Below are 18,013 nucleotides of genomic sequence, written 5' to 3'. Positions count from 1 at the left end.
TAAGCCCGTATCAGACTATGAATTGAAGATTAAAATTGAATTGTAATTTGACCAATCAGTGTAGAATTCACTATATTTCACTAAACTTGAGTTTAATTAACTTTACACTGATTGGTTAAATTCAATTCCATTACAATTCCCAACACATAGTCTGATACGGGCTTTACGCAAGTTACGCCGCACGCGACGGCACCCTCACAGACCGCCATACTCTTAGTTGCACAGCCAACGCATAACGCGGAAGAAAATCGAATTCCCTCCAATTTCCTAGCACTGTCGCAACTATATGTAGTTAAACTGTGCCTGAGATTTTTCTCTGCTGTAATGTTGCACTTTAATTCCATAGTCTCCGCTACAAACCGCCACTTTACACGAGGAAAAGTTGAGGTTATAATACGACTTGACAATAAATCGAGGTAATTATTTAATTTAGCTACGCCAGTACAAATATGGATGAAATTACACTTATTCGACGCGTTTTTTTTACACGAAACGACACGAAGCATGCTTATATCGCAACATTTCATCGGTATGACAAATTTCCTAACCTGTCTTGTCGTCAACTTTGACGATTAATAACTCACTTCGCGGGGCAAAGCGACACTTTTTTTTCTGTCAGATTCGTTTCGTGCGATAAAACGCGTCGAATAAATGTGATTTCATTCATATTTGTGCTGGCGTAACTGAACTAAATAATTATCTAAATCGACCCATTGTTAAATAAGTAGCACGAGTTAACGTCATTTAAAACGACGTTGTTGGTGGCGTTAGAGCTAAACTCTCCCGAGTGTCTGGAGCCAGATATTTAGCAGGAAAGAGGAGAAAGTTAACGTCGTATGCAATAACGGTTATTATGGAGACTGTTGCACACTTGTGGAATATCAGTCAATTTGTAACGAAGTTAAAATGCCCACTTGCCACGGAGTTACAAACTTTTTATATGTAAGTTGGTACTATGCAATTATGATTATTAGAAAGGAATTATTTAGGCTGCGTTCGTGAGGAGCACGCTATCAGTGCTATTGCATCTATTCATCCTATCCTTATCGCTTATTAGACACAAATCAAAAATTGAATAACGCAAAAACACTGGTAACGTCTTCTTCAAACACAGCCTTAATATATAATAATGTATGTAAAAACATTAATGTATGTTTTTGAGATATTCCATGTGCTTAAAAGTTGATGCTTATTAAGTACTATATATTATAATACTATTATAACTGAATCTTTATATTGTATAGTAGTATATTTATATATTCATAAAAAAAAAGATATATATATATATTAATATGTATGATCAATAATAGAAAAATGTTTCTAATTTTTGTATATTTTCAGGCAAAAATGTAAAAGCTTTCAAGCTGAAGTGGAGTTACCAAAGCAAAAGTTTGGGCCATCCGTGATGTGTATGCATTGTGGATCACTTTGGAACACCATGAATGATCAAATTCGATTAATACCCGGTAGGAAAATGTCCAAATCGGTTAAAAGAATTGTAAAGCGTGTGAATGAAGGTGATCAGGATATCCCAAAAGTACGCGTTTCCTTGGCACAGAAATCTATAAAAAATGAGATGAATAAATTAGCTATCAAATGCTCTGTCTGCTCCAAGCAGACTGTGTTACCATTCAAAAAGAAAAAGCTGAAACTATCTAAAGTCAAGTTGAACAATTCTAATATAGAGACGCCACAGAATAGTCGCAAGAAGAAAAAGAGGAAACGCAGAGACAAAACTGCAGGCTTAAATATATCAGGTTGCAGATCAGAGTCACCGTTAAACAAGAGAAACGATGGTAAAACACTTACAAAATTAGTCGCAACCACACCTAAAATCAATAATAAGAAGTCACTAAGTAGTTCTACTAAAAAAACCAAAAAACTAAATATAGCGCGATTGAGAAATATTGTAAACGACGGTACGACGACACCTGTGAAAAGCAAAAGCTTACACAGTTTTCTGTCGCAACTATATTAAAGGTATAGATTTGCAATATAGAAGGTATAGATTGAACAATTGTAAATGAAACAATACATTCAATTTTGTAATTATACAAACATTTCGTATGCTATAAATATTTTTTTATATGTACGCGGTGAGTGACTTTTTAATAAATGACTGTGACCTAAATGATACTAAAGTATAGCTATTGGACCGAAATCGAAATTCTCGGTTCATGTCAATTGATTTTTGGAGATGAGACACTCTTATGACACTCTGGAATGCACGAGAACGCGCATTCTTTCAGATTTCGATCATTGAATATCTTCCGCTTATAAATTGGAATTTTTTAATTCTCTTCGGGAATCTGATAGAAGGGGGAAAGAAGAAATTCGTAACCGGCTTAGTTTCCTTAATTATCGTCTATTTCTTGGAAAACAGTTATATAAAGCAGAAATAAGTACATATTTTCAAACATTAATTGCAGTTACCGCAGGTAATTGTTCTACAGTATCGTTAAAGGGATATTCGTTTACTCCGTATCTTCGATTGTTACGTGCAACATCTCCTCGCGACATTTCGAATCGCGAATAGAACGCTACCGATTCAAAACGTAGTAGGAATCGCATTATTGCGTCATGTCGATAATAAATAGATCTTTGGCATTGCATACAAGATGCTACTTTTTTCTCTCTTTCTAGTCCTACATATAATATTTTTATTCATGGTCCACACTCTCAAGTGAGACAAGTAAACTATACAATATGCCCCATCACTCGTGACTTTATCGAAGTTTATTTAGTCGCGTCTTTTCGAGACTATTCCCTGCCGCAGTCACTCCAGTGGAATCTCTCGCTTTACGACCTGCAACATCGGGGTTACGCATTACATTTGACGCGATAGTGAGGTTGTGGAATTCTAATGTATTCTAGCAGCATACACTCCGTTCGTTTATGTCTACTTCGACATACATAAAAAAAAAAAAGACAGAAAAGCAAGGAACTCGTACACGGGATCAGGAGAGTGGTTGCGGAAGAAAACCGCGAACGACCGCGCGGAATACATGACATCATGTCGAGCGCGTGAATCTCCGGATCTGTATGACATCTGACGAGAATTTTCGGCTCCCCAAGGTCCAAAATTACCGGGAGAACGAGTCTACGAGTGCAATTTTTCCTTTAACAATCATGAGACACGGCAATATAAAGGCCTCAATAACATGATTGACTTATAATTTTAAGACAACGTTTTATGCCCTAAATCTTTACCTAAATTATCATTTGTTTATTATTTTTTATTATACACGGAGAAAATACCGTAGTGAAAATTACCACAAAATTTTATAATGATGGACCATACCAGAATTATGATTGAAATTGTAATGTATATTATATAATCTTTAATAATGTATGTCGTGTGTATGTATTTAGTGACGTGTATATGATGTATACGCGTCACTAAAGATTAAAACATATATTATAATTTCAGTCATAATTCCGGTATGATCCAGCATTACAAAATTTTGCGGTAATTTTTACTTTCCTCCGTGCACAACGTCGTTTATCGTCGATTAGAACGACTTTTTAGTTTAAGACTCAAAACACGAAACAGTCATTGTGTGTTACTTACAGACACAGACTTAAAGCATAAAACATTGTCTCGAGCCGATAGGTCAGCCATTCTGCTGAGGCCCGGAAACGTTGAGACGTGCTCGCGTGCGGTCGGTCGTTCGACGGCGTTACTCACGGCGATTGATTCACTTTTCACGGTTTTTCGGCGGCACGGGAGAGTCTCATGCAACGCGGGAATTCTACTTTCATCATGCAACTGCTGTTAATCCGGTCAGTGGGTCGCACAGCGGGAGAGGAGCGGGCAGGAGGAAGAGTCGGGGGAAGAGAGGGAGGAGAAGGTATCGTGTTAGTCACCTGGATGCACGCCTCGAGATAATCTCGCTCGGACATTTCCTGGTCCTTCGCAGGGGGAACTTTTCCCCGTCGGCGCAACTCTTGCTTGGCGTCGTTCAAGTCAAAGATCGTCACCGGGTCCAGCCTGCTCTTGAGTACCAGGCCCGCCAAGTACTCAATGTAGTGCTGCCTGCGGGGAAAAGTACCCAGATTTTAGTCGGATCCCCCGCGCTTTTCAGCCGTGTGCGCCCGTCCCTCGCGTTTACCTCGACCAGGTCGTTCTTGTAATGCTCCGGGTCGCGACCGTACCAGTTGGCGGGCAATTTCAGCCCGGCGCGTCGCACGCACGTTTCGAGATCGTCCATGTTTAGCAAGGGCAGCGGTTCCAGCCGCGTCATACGGATCTTTCGAACTAGATACTCGACGTAATGAATCCTGGGATACACGGAGGGACCTCGTTAGCTCGATCGGATCAACGATTCCGCCGTCGTCGTCGTCGTCGTCATGGTCGCGAGACGATCGCGCGAGACTCGAGAACATCCGAAATCACCTCGAAATTGCAAGCGATCGTCTCGACAGCGGTGCGTGAGCGAAATCCTAACGTCGATCGATCGCCGGCGAATGCGACGCGAGTGTACTCCACCGCGGGAATGCCCTAATCGACTTTGAGGAATCAATGCGCGAACGTAAAGCGTCGCGCCGTAGCCACGACGTCGATCGGCATTTGTACGAAGAAGAAGATATTTTGCTCTCCTCGGGAGCAACAAACGGGCCGATCGCCGAGGAGACGAGCATGGACAATGCGGCGTGCTTCGCGATGACGGTGAGAAATTCTTGCCGGCTGCTTTGAATAATTCTGAGACGCGCGTCTTGACCCCCCCCCCNCCCCCCCCCCCATCTGGACCAATACTCGACGATAGAGAAATCCGTAATTCGCTGCGAACATGTACTCGAGATCGTCCAAGTGCGAGACACTCTCGATATTGCGTCGCGATTTGCACCGCTACGATTCTTACCGATCCTAAGCAAACTGTCGTTATCGTTGATCACTATTTAATCGCATGAGGATTGGGCGTTTACGTGTAACATATAACAGTATATGTAGATAATATAAATTATGTATAATATATTATCTTTGTGGATTAATAAGTAATTTATGAACCGTTATAGCTCGTCTTTTTTTTATTTCGTAAGTCTTATTTTTATTATTATGTTAAAAATTCACAGGTAAACCTGAATAATAACATTTGTATATTACGCAGCATGCGTGGTCAGTCACAAAAACGTTGCAACTTTTTTCCAATGAGTTTCACCAAGTACCTCGTATCCAACAGGAAAATGTATCCCCTGAGAATTCTACAAAACGAATTCTCCTATTGGACACGGGATATGTTTCGAAAGTAATAAAAAAATTGTTGCAACTTTTTTTGCGGCTAACCACACATCTTTGATATTACAATATAGATATTTAAATATGCGTAAAGTGGATTATATATATATATATATATAATTATTTGGTTAAACGTAATGACGATTTTAATATTTTACTATATCACGAAAAATCAATAGTGTATTTAGCAAACTTTATTTCACTCTAATAAAAAAGGAAAATAGATATTATGCATATTGTGCCCATTGTAATCATGAATTAAGGAACATTTTCCCATTTAAAAGCCTACAAGTGAATTTAAATGATAACATTTCTGCGTTATCTGAATGTATATATCTCAACCTTTTAATTGTTAATATTAAATATTTTCATAATTTCATGAACACCAAAATCGGGTACATGAACTATTTTATAATTTAAATTAATAGCAATAATTTATAGTATTATAAATTATTATAAATTATTGATTTATCATAATAGTTTATCCTTTCCTTATAATTTATGTTAAATAATTTATAATATTTTACATAGTTTACATTGTCTACGTGAAAAAAATTCGTGTAAACATCACGTAGACACTACGTAAATTATCTAAATAGGCTATTAAAATGTACAGCACAATCCTCTGCGTACGACAACGACGAGCTCCCTCAGGACGCGTTGCAGAGGCGCGCAATGTCACTCTTCAGCCTCTTTAGTTATTGTCAGATATGAATGCTTTTTTTTTCTCGAATTTGACGATTCTTCGAGATTTTCCGCAGATATGCGAATTTCCTCGTGTTCGCGGTCTTTCAGCCGGCGGTATGTCCGGCGATTGATCTCACCTGCAAAGGCCGGCGTGGCCCTCGACGACGTCGGAATTACACACCGCGTCCACGAGCCCGGTCGGCGTCTCCTTCTGCAGTTGCACTTTGCACTTGCGCTCCCCGGCTCCCGGGCCGTCGGTGTCGTAATCCACGCTGTTTTCCCGCAGTAGTTGCTGCAACTGCACGGGCTCCTTGTCGCGTAGGTAGAAGAGGCAATTGCGCGGATGATGGGCGTGCAGACCCAGTTTGGCGCAATAAGGGCTAACCGGGCATTTCGCCCCCATCATGAAGGCCTTGCCGCAACCGCAGCAGAACTCATATTTACACTGGCTGCACGTGAAATGCATGCAACCTATGAAAATTCACGAGGCCCTCCTTCAGTGAGCCGCCGGCCAAAAAAATGCAGCGCGCGATTTGCATATCGAATAATTTGGAGAAAATATGCCGCCCGCCGCCGGCGTATTAAAATCTCGCCGCGTCGGCGAAAAATAACACGATATTAAAACGACTCGTATACATATTAAGACAATAATTGGCATCGCCCGTTCATTAATCCTTGTATTAGCATATCGATGCATGTGTATCGTAAATATTGACGATCGTACGGTCCATATATACATGTCCCGTGAGCTTTATTTGAAATGTTTTTATGCAATGTCGGTGCACTGAAAAATAAATTTGGTTGGATCTACCTGACAATGGACAAACAAACGCATTCTGGTTCTGGAGGAAACAAAATTTCTGGCTCTCACGGAAAGAAAATAATTTCATTGGATTTAGTATAGTTTATTTAACTTGAGTTTATTTAATACAAGTAACATAATTTAATATAAAATATCGTTTCGTTCAAATGAAAATGTTATATATTTCACTGGAATAAACCATAGGAAAAGCAATATTATTTGGAGGAAATAATATTTCGTTTTCAATACAAAAAAATTTGTTTTGTTATATATTAAATATTGTTTCACTGAAACGAAGAAGTTCTTTAATATTTCCCTAACATAGTGTTACTTCTTTTAAATAATTTATCGCTTGTAACGATCATTGTAATATTTGAATGAAAACACGAAAGAAATATGTTATTTTACGTAAAAATATTTTTTGTTTATGAGAAACCAAACAATCCTGTTTGAATCAAACATTTATTTGTTTGCTCCATTTCAAAAGACAAATTTGTTTCAATGAAAGAAGTTTTATTAAATCCGAAAAAATCTTTTCTTCAGTACACGAACAAAATTTGGTTTTTATAACCAGAAATTGTTTCCCTCAACCAAAACGCTTTTATCTGTTCATTGCCAAGTAGTAGATCCAACTAAGTTTATTATTCAATTTAAGTTTTTTTAGAGATGTGTAAGATATATAGAAAAGAGAAAAGAATATGCCGTGTCGTCTCGGCTGAAAAATTTTCAAGAAAGGAATATAGGAAGATACGAATCATTCGAGAGAACTGATCTTTGCCTTGACGCTTAATATTCGATGAGATTTGGAAAATTATGACAAACCGATAATACGAGACCGATTATAAATAAAGAAATGTCGCGGGCAAAGAATGAAATCGGAAAAGTATACACGAGGAAGTTACGCTCGGAATGATAGTTATTATTGCATCCTTACCTCCTCGAGATAGAGAATAACGGGACCTGCACTTAGGACAGTCGATGCCATTATCGGCCAGGTGTTTGGCTAAACCTGCGGCTTGATTGTCGGGATCGTTCTCGTCCTTCCACGCGGCGAATTTCTCGCATGATATTCCCTCGTGCTGCTTTTCCCACTGAAAAAAAATAAATCAGAAGATTTTCTATTATTATTATTCAATTTAATATATATAAATAGATATGTATTTGTTGTACATACCGGTCTTCGACAGAAGGCACAGGTGACGGATCGACAATCGGGACAGATCAGACGTTTGTGGTCGGGATCGGCGTAAAATCCGCTCGAGCACTGAGAAGAAAAGAAAAACGAAAATATTATGTTTCGCCTCACATGGTTGTGTGGAGCTCTATAAGATCTCTCGGGCGAGTCCTCACTTGAATACACCACTTAAAATTCGGATCTTGCATCAGAGTCCGATCCCGGAGTTTTCTTTGGAAGAGCTCGTGGATCGGCGGATCCAGCAAGGCCTTCAGTTGGATGTCCAAATTGCTGAAATATTCAAGAACCTCGTCCTCGCTAGCGTCCTTGAGATTAGGCTCTTTACAGTACGGACAAACGGCATCCGTGATGTTTCTGTCGCTGATCTGGATGGTGAAGTAATTCTTCGCGCACTCGTTGCAACACCGATGCACGCACTTCAGCATGGACACCATCTGGGATGTCGTACATGTCGTGATTATTGAAAGTAACTTAAGTGCCATCCACTGTTGCTTTCGTCCCCCCTCCCTCCCCCCTTGACTTTGTAATACCGAAAGGGATTATTTCACCGTTAAAAGAACGGAGATAACTAATTATCGTACAATTTCCTCCTCATTGGTACATTTTCCGGTTATTGTACCCAATGAAAGATTTATATAGAATCTAATGAGATGCATGAAGTCCCTATCGGAAGAGAGGCTCCATTTCAATCACTCTTTTTCATTTACTTATAAGGAATTAAGGTTTCTCTGTATTTACCACCTTGCTTTATGACGTCAGAAACGAGGAAATTCATATATAGAATTCTTGCAAAATATGGTCAAAGATATATCTGTAAAGTGACATCAATTTAGCACACTTGTAAAATACTCCGAACACTTTTGCTAGGATAATCAATAACCGTAAAATTTACGTGACGAAATCATGAGAAAAGATAGATTGCATGTGTCATGTTAATTTTACGGTTATTTATTGATTGTTAGAGCAGAAGGAAAGTATTTGGAATAATTTTACGAATGTGCTGTCGTCGATCACAAATGTCATTTTGTCGGTGTATCTTTTTATTGGAATATACACCGGCAAGAATTCTATGGGTATGAATTTCCTCGATCATAAAGCGACCGCGGCAAGTAGGTAGGTAGGCACAGGAGCCTTAACTGTTTATAAATAAATGAAAAGAGGTGATTAAGGTGAGGCTCCCCTTCCGATTGGGTCCTGATGCTCCAGCATCTCACTAGTTTCTATATAAATTCGCCATTGGGTGTAATAATCGAAAAATGTATCAACGAAAAGTAAATTGTACAATAAATAATTAACTCTGCTTTATTATGCGCTTCTGAGACATCATCAAAACAAGACAACTGCACTGAGGGACCAGAAGTCTAAAGGAACCCCTAAAATAGTATTAGCGTCCAAAAAGTCGCCATCCGCTATTGATTGTGCCGATTATCGTTATCGACGCAGAGTGACGTCGCTATTCATTATTAGCGATCGTCTCATTACTACCGATTCTTGCCATTAATCTCAACGAGGTCTTCTCGGTTATATTTTTGTCTCCGTGCGAAAAGATCAAATCTACGACTCGAAGATACGGCACGTTGTTGCACGGAGAAGCTACCGTTCCGCGTTAACCAGAACGCTGTCTTTCGCTTCTCGTTCCTCGCAATAGTTCTCTCTTTCCCGTGGCACCTTCTAGATTCTTCATTTCGGCGAGCACCGCCGGATGCGCTCACCTGACTCATCGCGAAACGGCCGGTGCACAGCTCGCACTCCTGCTGCAGGAAGGCTAGGGCCGACTCCACGCTGGAGCATTCCTTCGCGGCCTGGAGCGCCTCGACGTCGCCGAACTTGAGAGCCAGTAGACTGGCCGCCACTTCGGCCTCATCGTAATTCGCCGCTCGACCCTCCGCCAACAGACGACGCGCTATTCTCTGCACACGTGACAAACATAACACGGCGCCAATATCGACACGTGCAACTGTCACATATCGCGCATAGAAGGGAGATCGCCGACTTTCTCTACAAATCTCGGTCTAAAAGCGCGAAAGCCCCAACGGAGATTGATGTTGATCGATGCAAACGCGCGAAGCCGTCTACGCGCGAACGTTATTACGATTCACGTCGGCGACGCGATCGAGATCAGAGATAACGACGTAAACTGATTTCCAAGTTTATGCTAATTAATTTTCGATATAAGGAATTACTTCACTTTACGTCGTCGTCCGTACCAAACCGGCGGCTATTTCGAGAACAAGGTTATCGACCTCCTCTCTTCGGGAATAGCTGGACGGTTACCTAAGGAGGATAATCGAATTGGAGGACTAAAGCAACCACTCTCCGAACCGTGCTTGAAATTCCAGGTGTTCGCCCGGCGATTGTCAGCTGATTATAGCCGATCGTCGGCGTGAATTCTTTTTTTTAATCGCACACCCCAAAAATCGATCTACCTCGACGTGCGAATGCGAGGAAGAGAAACACTCTCGCGCGATTCCTCGCTGTTGACGCGACATAGCCGCGACGAGGAGCTTTTAAGTGTACTTAAAAATCCACTTTAAAGCACACTTAAAAATCTCTATCATACGAGAGAACGACAGAAGAGAAAGGTGTGGGCCGCGCCAACGTCTAGAAACGAGCTCTCGAACTTCTCTCACTCGAAATACATAATTTATGCGGCCATAATTAGCGCTGCGGGACCGCCGAGTGTCCCGGATTCCGCGCGACTGAAAACAGGGAGCGTACACCTGAGATAAGAGGAGGAGGAGGAGGAGAAGAAGGAATCCGACGCGTCCATTGTGCCGAGCGCATGACAATTAATCTTAAGTAATTAATCACAGTTTACGGGGACAATGCACACGCATATTTATGAATGCAGAGGACAAAAATATTGAATAGGAAGAAAGATATCTTTTCAAACTGATGCAATTGATTAATTTGAAGATATTGTTCTCCCTATCCAATATTTTGTCTTCTTAACCCTTTAAGGCCCATACACCTCCCATTGGAGTAAAATGATGTGAATTTATAAGATCGTTTCAAAGGATGTTCCTGACGAAAATTTATTTTGTTCGAATAAAATTGCCCATCGAAAAATACGATTTTCTAAATGTACATAATTATGTGCATTAGACGGCTTTAAAATATAAAAATGAGAAAATGTTAAAATAGTTTTATTTCGAAAATATTTACTTGTTTATAACATAATCGTTAAAGAAATCGGGCAAAATGTTCACAAGTAGAATACACTTACTTTTTTTCACAAATAACTTTGTATAAATCCGAGTGTCAAGGACTTCGCTCAATATATGCGATTACATATATTGATCTTCACCTGGAAAGATACTATTTCATGAAATAGATTGATAATATTATATCGATGGGGCCATTACTTTGCCGACAGACAAAATTTGGGGCAGGCCCACAAAGTTAATGTACATTATTATGTACATTGGGCCTTAAAGGGTTAATTCATGAAAGTTATTTTTGAATGACAAGAATGTGATATATTTCATAGGACCATGTAAAATATTTCTTCATGTATAAGTAAATTTTATCTTCATATAAGATAATATATTTCTGCTTCTGTAAGAGAATATGAACCGGTATTAATATTTTTTTCTCGTGCATACACGATACTCTCCTTCGTCCTAACGAGTTAATCACGACGACACGATACTCACCCTTGCCCGGCACATTAGTTCCTAACGCACCCGTTATATCGCGATTGAACATTACATTATCGGCAATCAACGAACAAAAGGTATCTCGAGGGAGTTTGCTCAGCCGTTCGACGAGTGTTCGCTTTCGTTCGACTTTCGCTTGCCGTCCGGCATCCCGACAGTCGTTTGTAGACATTGACCGGCCAACGAAAAGTCGGCCGGGGTCGGTTCGTCGCATGAGTCCGTTGTGCGTGAAGACGACTTCATTGGATTTGTTTTCTCTCGCTTTTTGGCAAACAACGCGCGCGTCTAGTCTCTCTCTCTCTCTCTCTCTTTCTCCCTCTTTCTCGTGATGGATAATCCGGCAGCTCTCGTCTACTACTGACCTCCCGCTCCGTTTTGGGAGATCCCCGTGTGTCGTCGCGCCGACGAGCGATCTTGGTCTTGTCCGGATCGTTTTCTTCGCTCTCGAACCGGCGAATGCAGCTGGCCACGAGGGAGAATCGCTTCCGAGGCGCACCCGGGCGATCCAATCCCTTCGGCGAGTCGTCCCTCTTGCTTTTCAGCCCTCTGCTGCCCGTGCTCGCCCTTCGGCCTATTATCATCTTGGAACGCTTCACGCTCGCGACTTTCGGCGGCTTCGTCGCGCCGTTCTGCACGACCGGGACTTGTTTTTGAGCCTCCTGTTCGATTTTGCCCTCGTGCTTCGTCTCTTTCTCCTTCGAGCTGGTCTCCAGCGACCGGACGTCTTCCTCTGGCCGCTCGAATTTCGTCGGAAGTGCCTTCACGGGAATGTTATAATCCACAACCTCGAGGCCTCCGGGAAGCCCCGGTGGTATCTTTTTGTCGACTTCCACTCTCGTAGCTTCCGGCCGTGTCGATTCCACAGGTGAAACGGTAGTTTCCGTCAACGACTCCACTTTGTTCGTTTCACCTTCTGCCATTACCTCGACCTTGCTTTCCGTTTCGCGTGGGATGCGGGAAGAAGGCTCGTCCACTTCGTCGAGGGACACGTCGTCGACCGTTTCCTCCTTCGTCCTAGGTCCTTTGTTCGACTTCGTTTCCATTTCGAGTTGCCCACTCGCCTCTTCCCCCTCAGACGGCAGCTCCTCGTACAGATCTTCCTCGACTGAGTCCTCTAGTTCGCTTGAGACAATCTGCTCGCGTTTATCGGCCGAACCTGCGGACGACTCGTCGCTCGGATCGTGGCTTTCCGTCTCATAAGAATAAGCGATGTCCTCGCTTTCCTCGGACCCGCTCCTTTCCTCTTCATCCTCCTCTTCTCCCTCCGATATTTCGGATCTTATCTCACTCAAGGTTTTCCCCAGCAACAATTCCGCATCTGTAAACTCCTCGGCGGAACTGTCCCTCGAGTTAGCATCAGAGATGTAACGCGCCGTTCCGGTGTCTTCGTCCTCCTCGGAGCTGAGAGCGTCGGAGCTTCCCTCAGTCGCGTCGTCAACCACTTCCGTTTGTCCGTCAAGATTCGTTGTGGACAGCTCGTTGCGCGTCGATTCCACTACTCGTGAATTCTCGTCCAACTTCCATCCCGTCAATTGGACTTTCGGCTCTTCGACGGCTTTCGGTTTTCCGTCGCTCTCTTCTGGCCGATTCTCCTCCGGAGTCTGCCGGTCTCGTGCGTTCCCTGTCGTTTCTTCGATCGGGCTCGCGTTGTCAGATTTACTCTCATCACTGGCCGAATGATCCTTGACTTGAGGCGTCCGCGTGACCGAGGTGCTCGATACTTTATTCTGTATCTTCAGAGTTAACCTAGAAGTAACCTGCGAAGCAACCGGTAATTTGGTCGAAACGTTCTTCAAGAATGACATGTCCTTTAGACTTTTCTTAGGGCTGTCTAACAAGGGTGTTTGATCTGTCAATTGACCGATCTTCCGATGCATCAAGACGGGTATTTTTGACGGCAGAGTTGTTTTGGAATTACCTGGAATTTTATTCGTCAAAGTGACGTTCACTGGCACATCATTATTTCGCGGGGTCCTCGCTTCCGCTTCGCGAAGCGTAGTCTTCTTCACCTCTTGATTTTTGGAAGTCCCTGTAACTTTTGACCTCCTCGATTTTTCACTCGGAGTAGTTTCGCTCTTTTTCATTCCGATATCTTCAGATTTCTGCCCCACCGAATTGTTGTCATTCTCTTTCTTCATAACGAACGATTTACCTTGTGATTCCTGTTCCTTAATTCTGTTCACGGTTATCGACGTTTTCTTTCTGCCAAATGTGGAGACGCGATCAGTTGGCTTGACATCTCCCGCGGTTTTCCGCGCGTTGCTGTCGGCCATCGGCTGTTTGCCTTTACCGTCTGCCCGTTTCTCGTTCGAGATACACGCGGATCTCGTGGGCCTCCGAGTTCGCGGCTGATCGTTCCTCCATTGCAACGGACTCGACTTTTCCGCGATCTCGGTGGCCGTCTCCCTCGCTCTCGTGATGGCCGCGCTGTTAGGACTCATGCTGACCTGCGCGGGATTCTTCCTCGGGAAGATGGACTTTCTCACCACTTTAACGGGCGATCTCCTGCGGACGACTTTTTTCAGCGGAGATCTGGATCTCGGTTTTACGACGGGCCTCGCGATCACGCTCTTACGACCTTGACTCTTCGCTTCCGCCGATTCGTTACCTGGCAATTTGGATTCGGCCGGTTCGTTACTCGCGACTTCGTTTCCTAACGAAGGATGGGCCGCGATCGCATCGACATCTCCGATACTTCCTCCTCCTCGGCGACACTCGGCGACGTTCACGGTGATCGGCGCGCAGTCGTTCACCGTTATCGCGGCCGACTCCGATATCGTGATCTCGAAGGTGTCGGCTACTTCTGAAGTCACGTCGCCGATATTCGTTGTGACGGGGCTCGAGGGCTGCTCGTTAACCGTCGCAGCGACGCTCCTCCCTTCGCTCTGCGACGCGAAGAATACGTTAAGGTTCTCCTTGAGCGCTTGCAGGATACTTCTCCTCGCCCGTGGCGCGTCTCGTTTGCCGTGGTCGGCGCTACATAGGGAAACCTCGTTTCCCAGTTTCTCGGTCCGGCCGACGGGAATAACTCCGACCGAGTCGATAGTACTTGCGACACATCTTCGAGAAATCGCGTTGCCCGCCGCGTTGTTATTGGTATCCGTTAATTCACGGATGTTCGCGTGGAGGAATTGGTTGGCAGACGAGAGCACGTCGATGACGCGGCTTGAACCTTCACGGTGGTCGACGAGATCCATTTTGCCGCTTTCTGAGATCCCCGCGACCTCCTTTCCCGACGTTTCGCTGTGGACGATGATTTCTGATTCGTCGGGTGTCTGTCGCATCGAGCGATCGTGCGTGATCGCTCGTCGATCGACGGCCGACTCTCCGCCTGGTGGATCATTCTTCGCAGCTTCCGGAAACCCACCAGCGCTCGATGCGCGATCGAACGTCGCGGAACTCGCCGAGGCGGATGGCGCGATTGGCCCTTTCAAATTGCTCGAATTCACCACAACTGGAGCGTGCATCAGTATCGGCGGGATACTCTCATCGATTTGCAAGCGGACAATGGATAAATTATCGGCTGCATTTCGCCCGGGCAGCACGTTCTTCCCCGACGTGCTTTCATTTTTATCGCCGGGAACGCGATACGCCACCGAAATCGTCTGCTCTACTTTTTCCGAAACGTGCAGCGCATTTTCGACCGGTCTCGCCTCGTTTTTGTCGCACGTTGTATCTGCGCACGAGATGGTAGTCTCGGGCACTTCTAAGGACGCGCTGCCGGACGCGACGTCAGGGATCTTCGCATCGGCGTCGCGCGTATTCTCAAGTAGCGCCTTACCCGCGCCCGTTATTATCGGATTAATCGAAGGATCTCGGCGGGGGTCCGTTGTTCCTGCGGCTATCGATTGCGGCTGAAGATCGGGTTCTCCCGCATTAGGATCGTTCATGACTGTGAATGAAACTTCGTCTCGCGACGAATCGACCTGCGGAAGCGGCTCAATGACTACGGATGCGTTATTTGCGACGGAAGAGTTTCTCGCTTCCTTTGATGATGACGATGATGACGCGTCGGTCAATGATTGCGTCAATACACCGTTGGTTACAAGCAGCTCCCGGATGATCTTAGGCTGTGTCGGGGATGATGCTCTTAACGATTCGCCCGGAGTCTCGCTCGCCTCCCCGAGCGATCTCGCTGTCGTCTCGACGGGAGCCTCTCGACCGTTATTTTCCACAGCGAGAATCATCTCTCGAGGACTCTCGCGCGACTGTACCTTCTCCGCGACGACGTCTGCTCGCGACACTTCGACCGTGAGCCCCTTCGTTTCGTTCGTGGCCAACGCTTCGTCGGAGACGTCTCCGTCGATTAACCGTGAGTCCACCGAGAGCCGGGTCGTCGCGGCGTTAGTTCGTGAAGCGTCAAGCTCGCTCGAGTCTGTACGTACCGATCTGACGTCCTGCTGCTGCCTAATGTCCGGAACGCTGCATCTCGCCAGCAACCGAGGATCCGGGGCTTTCGATTTCTCCTTGTTGTCGATAGTCCTCTTCGATCCGTCCGTTTTGCTCGCAGCGGGATGTGCCTCTTCGTCAACGGGACTTCTCGGGATGACGATCGCCGATGCGACTTTCATGCTGCGCAGGGTGTTCAGTCGGTTCATGAGCTCCACGTCGGACGTCGGGTCGCCTTCCACTAATTTTCCCGGCGACAACATCTGCATGGCCGCGACGAAGGGCGTCAGGAACTGCTCTGGGAGCGATCTCAGAGCGATCGACATGAGAGCCTCGATCGTCGCGACGCGTGACTCGTCCTTCTGTCCGGCAGTGGATATTGAGATCTGTCGATCCATCGGTCCTTCCTTAGGCTTCGCGTCGTCAGGCCTCGTCGCGTCGACGACGGTTGAGGACGATACGTCGACTCGTTCGGGAGCACTAGAGCCTCGCGCCCCAAGTGCTTCTCCGCTTGATTCCGCGGTCTTCCCAACTTCAACGAGCGTCTCGTTGTTCTCTGCCGTAGTGCTCTGTCCCGCTATATTACGTGATTCGACGGTGCTCCAAGTTTCCCGGCGAGGAGAGGACCGACCTGGTTCCGTCGCGTCGAGCGCGGAAGTTTCGGCCGACGTGGAGGACGCTTCAGCATTATTCGCCGACGACCGTTCTTCTTCTCCCAGTAACGCTGAAAGGCTCGTGACTTCTTTCTCCGTCGGCTTCGCGGCTTCGTCAATCGATACTGTCGTCGCCGCGTCGACGCGCGTCTCACCGTCGTTCTCACCGCCCTCAAGCGAGCGCCTCGCTTCGACGTCAATGTTCTCACTCGCCCGATGGCCGAGCTGGGGAAGATCGGTAACGTCGTTCGGCGACGTTCTCTCGCCGATGATCGCGCGATCGGTCCGGTCGTTTCTCGCGGAGCGCTCAGCTGATTCCGCCGCGCTCTCTTCGCCGGCCGACGGCGCGTTCGCGAGATCGTCGAGCGTCGCTTTCGCGGGTATCTCCGTGGAGATCGAAGCAGCGTCTCCGGATCGCTCCGGATCGTCGGCTGACGTGGCGTTCAACGGGCGTTTCGCGTCTTCTCGAGTATCTACGGTCGTCTGTCTTTGCCGCGCGACTAAACTGCCCGTCTCTGCTACGTCGAGCGCTTTTACGGCCCTTGGTACCAGATTTGTATCGATTAGAACAGTGTTACCGTCGTCGGAGTGGTCGTACAGATTATCAGACTTACTACCCAATTCGTACGGGGGGTCTTTCTCGTGTCGCCAGTTATCAGTCAGTTCTCGGAGGGCCGCCAGTTGCTTTTGAAAGTCGGCCTGCAACGCCACGAAATGATCAACTATTGGTGACATTACCTGCTTCTTCGCCTCCGTATCGGACACATTCGGTACTTGCTCCAACCCCGCCCGGCCGTCGGCCGCACCCGCTGCGTCTGCGGCAGATAAGAAAGTGGTGGTGCATGATCGATGATCATCACCGTCGCCACTCCGAGCAATACTCGTGTTAAATTCGCGCAAACTCTCAAATTGATCAGTAATCTCAGTTGCACTGCAACTGTCAAGATTCGGCGGTTCGTATTTGCGCACATGAATATTGAGAAAGAATCCCGCAAGATTATACGCTGAGAGAAAACATATCTAAAAGATCAAAAATATTTATTCGGTGGGCGCTGATAATATATTTGGTTATGCCAATATATATATTTTCACACTAGGAGAAATTTTTTCCAAATGAAAAAATTTTCTTAAATTTGCTTGGCACAAAAGCAGTTATTTATTCCACTTAAATAAAAGAATTTAGGGAAAGAAATCTAAGTAAATATATTATAAATACCCACCGCATAAATATTTCTTTACGTATTTTTTCTCTCAATATACTTTTCCATTTTACTCGTTAAGAAAGAAAATTTTTCTTTGCGAAAGACTATGCGATATATAATAACGAATGTCAAGTTGAATCGTCATTTCTCCGGCCATTTATAAGGAGAGAGGTTGTAAGGTGAAAAAAGT

General features: G+C 44.9%; 2 protein-coding genes across 7 annotated transcripts in view; one reads left to right on the top strand and one right to left on the bottom strand.

The window, feature by feature from the left end:
• The first annotated feature begins 216 nt into the window (after positions 1-216).
• LOC106746039 lies at positions 217-2,692 on the top strand. Of its 2 annotated transcripts, none has more exons than XM_014622165.1 (3): positions 217-416; positions 772-942; positions 1,342-2,692. In XM_014622165.1, exons 1-3 carry the CDS (start codon positions 325-327, stop codon positions 1,976-1,978), a joined length of 900 nt encoding a protein of 299 aa, XP_014477651.1. In that variant the 5' UTR covers positions 217-324; the 3' UTR covers positions 1,979-2,692. The 2 variants fall into 2 exon arrangements, with proteins under 2 accessions (XP_014477651.1, XP_014477652.1); XM_014622166.1 differs by having other exon boundaries at positions 328-416; positions 729-942.
• LOC106746037 overlaps positions 2,346-18,013 on the bottom strand; it is a 29,972-nt gene continuing 14,304 nt past the window's right edge. For 2 of the 5 annotated variants that reach the window (XM_014622160.1, XM_014622162.1), the window contains exons 13-20: positions 11,942-17,436; positions 9,633-9,830; positions 8,076-8,354; positions 7,900-7,989; positions 7,660-7,816; positions 6,061-6,394; positions 3,868-4,036; positions 2,346-2,806 (exon numbers count right to left, since the gene is read on the bottom strand). In XM_014622160.1, coding sequence (XP_014477646.1) covers positions 2,777-2,806; positions 3,868-4,036; positions 6,061-6,394; positions 7,660-7,816; positions 7,900-7,989; positions 8,076-8,354; positions 9,633-9,830; positions 11,942-17,436 — 6,752 coding nt within the window. In that variant the 3' untranslated portion in view covers positions 2,346-2,776. Of the gene's footprint in view, positions 2,807-3,867; positions 4,037-4,112; positions 4,282-6,060; positions 6,395-7,659; positions 7,817-7,899; positions 7,990-8,075; positions 8,355-9,632; positions 9,831-11,941; positions 17,437-18,013 lie in introns of those variants that run through there. The other 3 variants (XM_014622161.1, XM_014622163.1, XM_014622164.1) reach the window with 3 other exon arrangements.

Source organism: Dinoponera quadriceps, unplaced genomic scaffold, assembly GCF_001313825.1.
Source record: "Dinoponera quadriceps isolate SergipeBrazil2010 unplaced genomic scaffold, ASM131382v1 scaffold1782, whole genome shotgun sequence".
NCBI lineage: Eukaryota > Metazoa > Arthropoda > Insecta > Hymenoptera > Formicidae > Dinoponera > Dinoponera quadriceps.
This window is presented reverse-complemented; position numbering and strand designations above follow the sequence as displayed.

Excerpts from the sequence above, each read along its gene's own strand:
- LOC106746039 (XM_014622165.1), top strand. The coding sequence starts at position 325 with ATGTTGCACTTTAATTCCATAGTCTCCGCTACAAACCGCCACTTTACA. Across the intron at positions 417-771 it reads CGACTTGACAATAAATCGAG|AGCTAAACTCTCCCGAGTGT; the intron begins GTAATTATTTAA and ends TGGTGGCGTTAG. Across the intron at positions 943-1,341 it reads GAGTTACAAACTTTTTATAT|GCAAAAATGTAAAAGCTTTC; the intron begins GTAAGTTGGTAC and ends GTATATTTTCAG.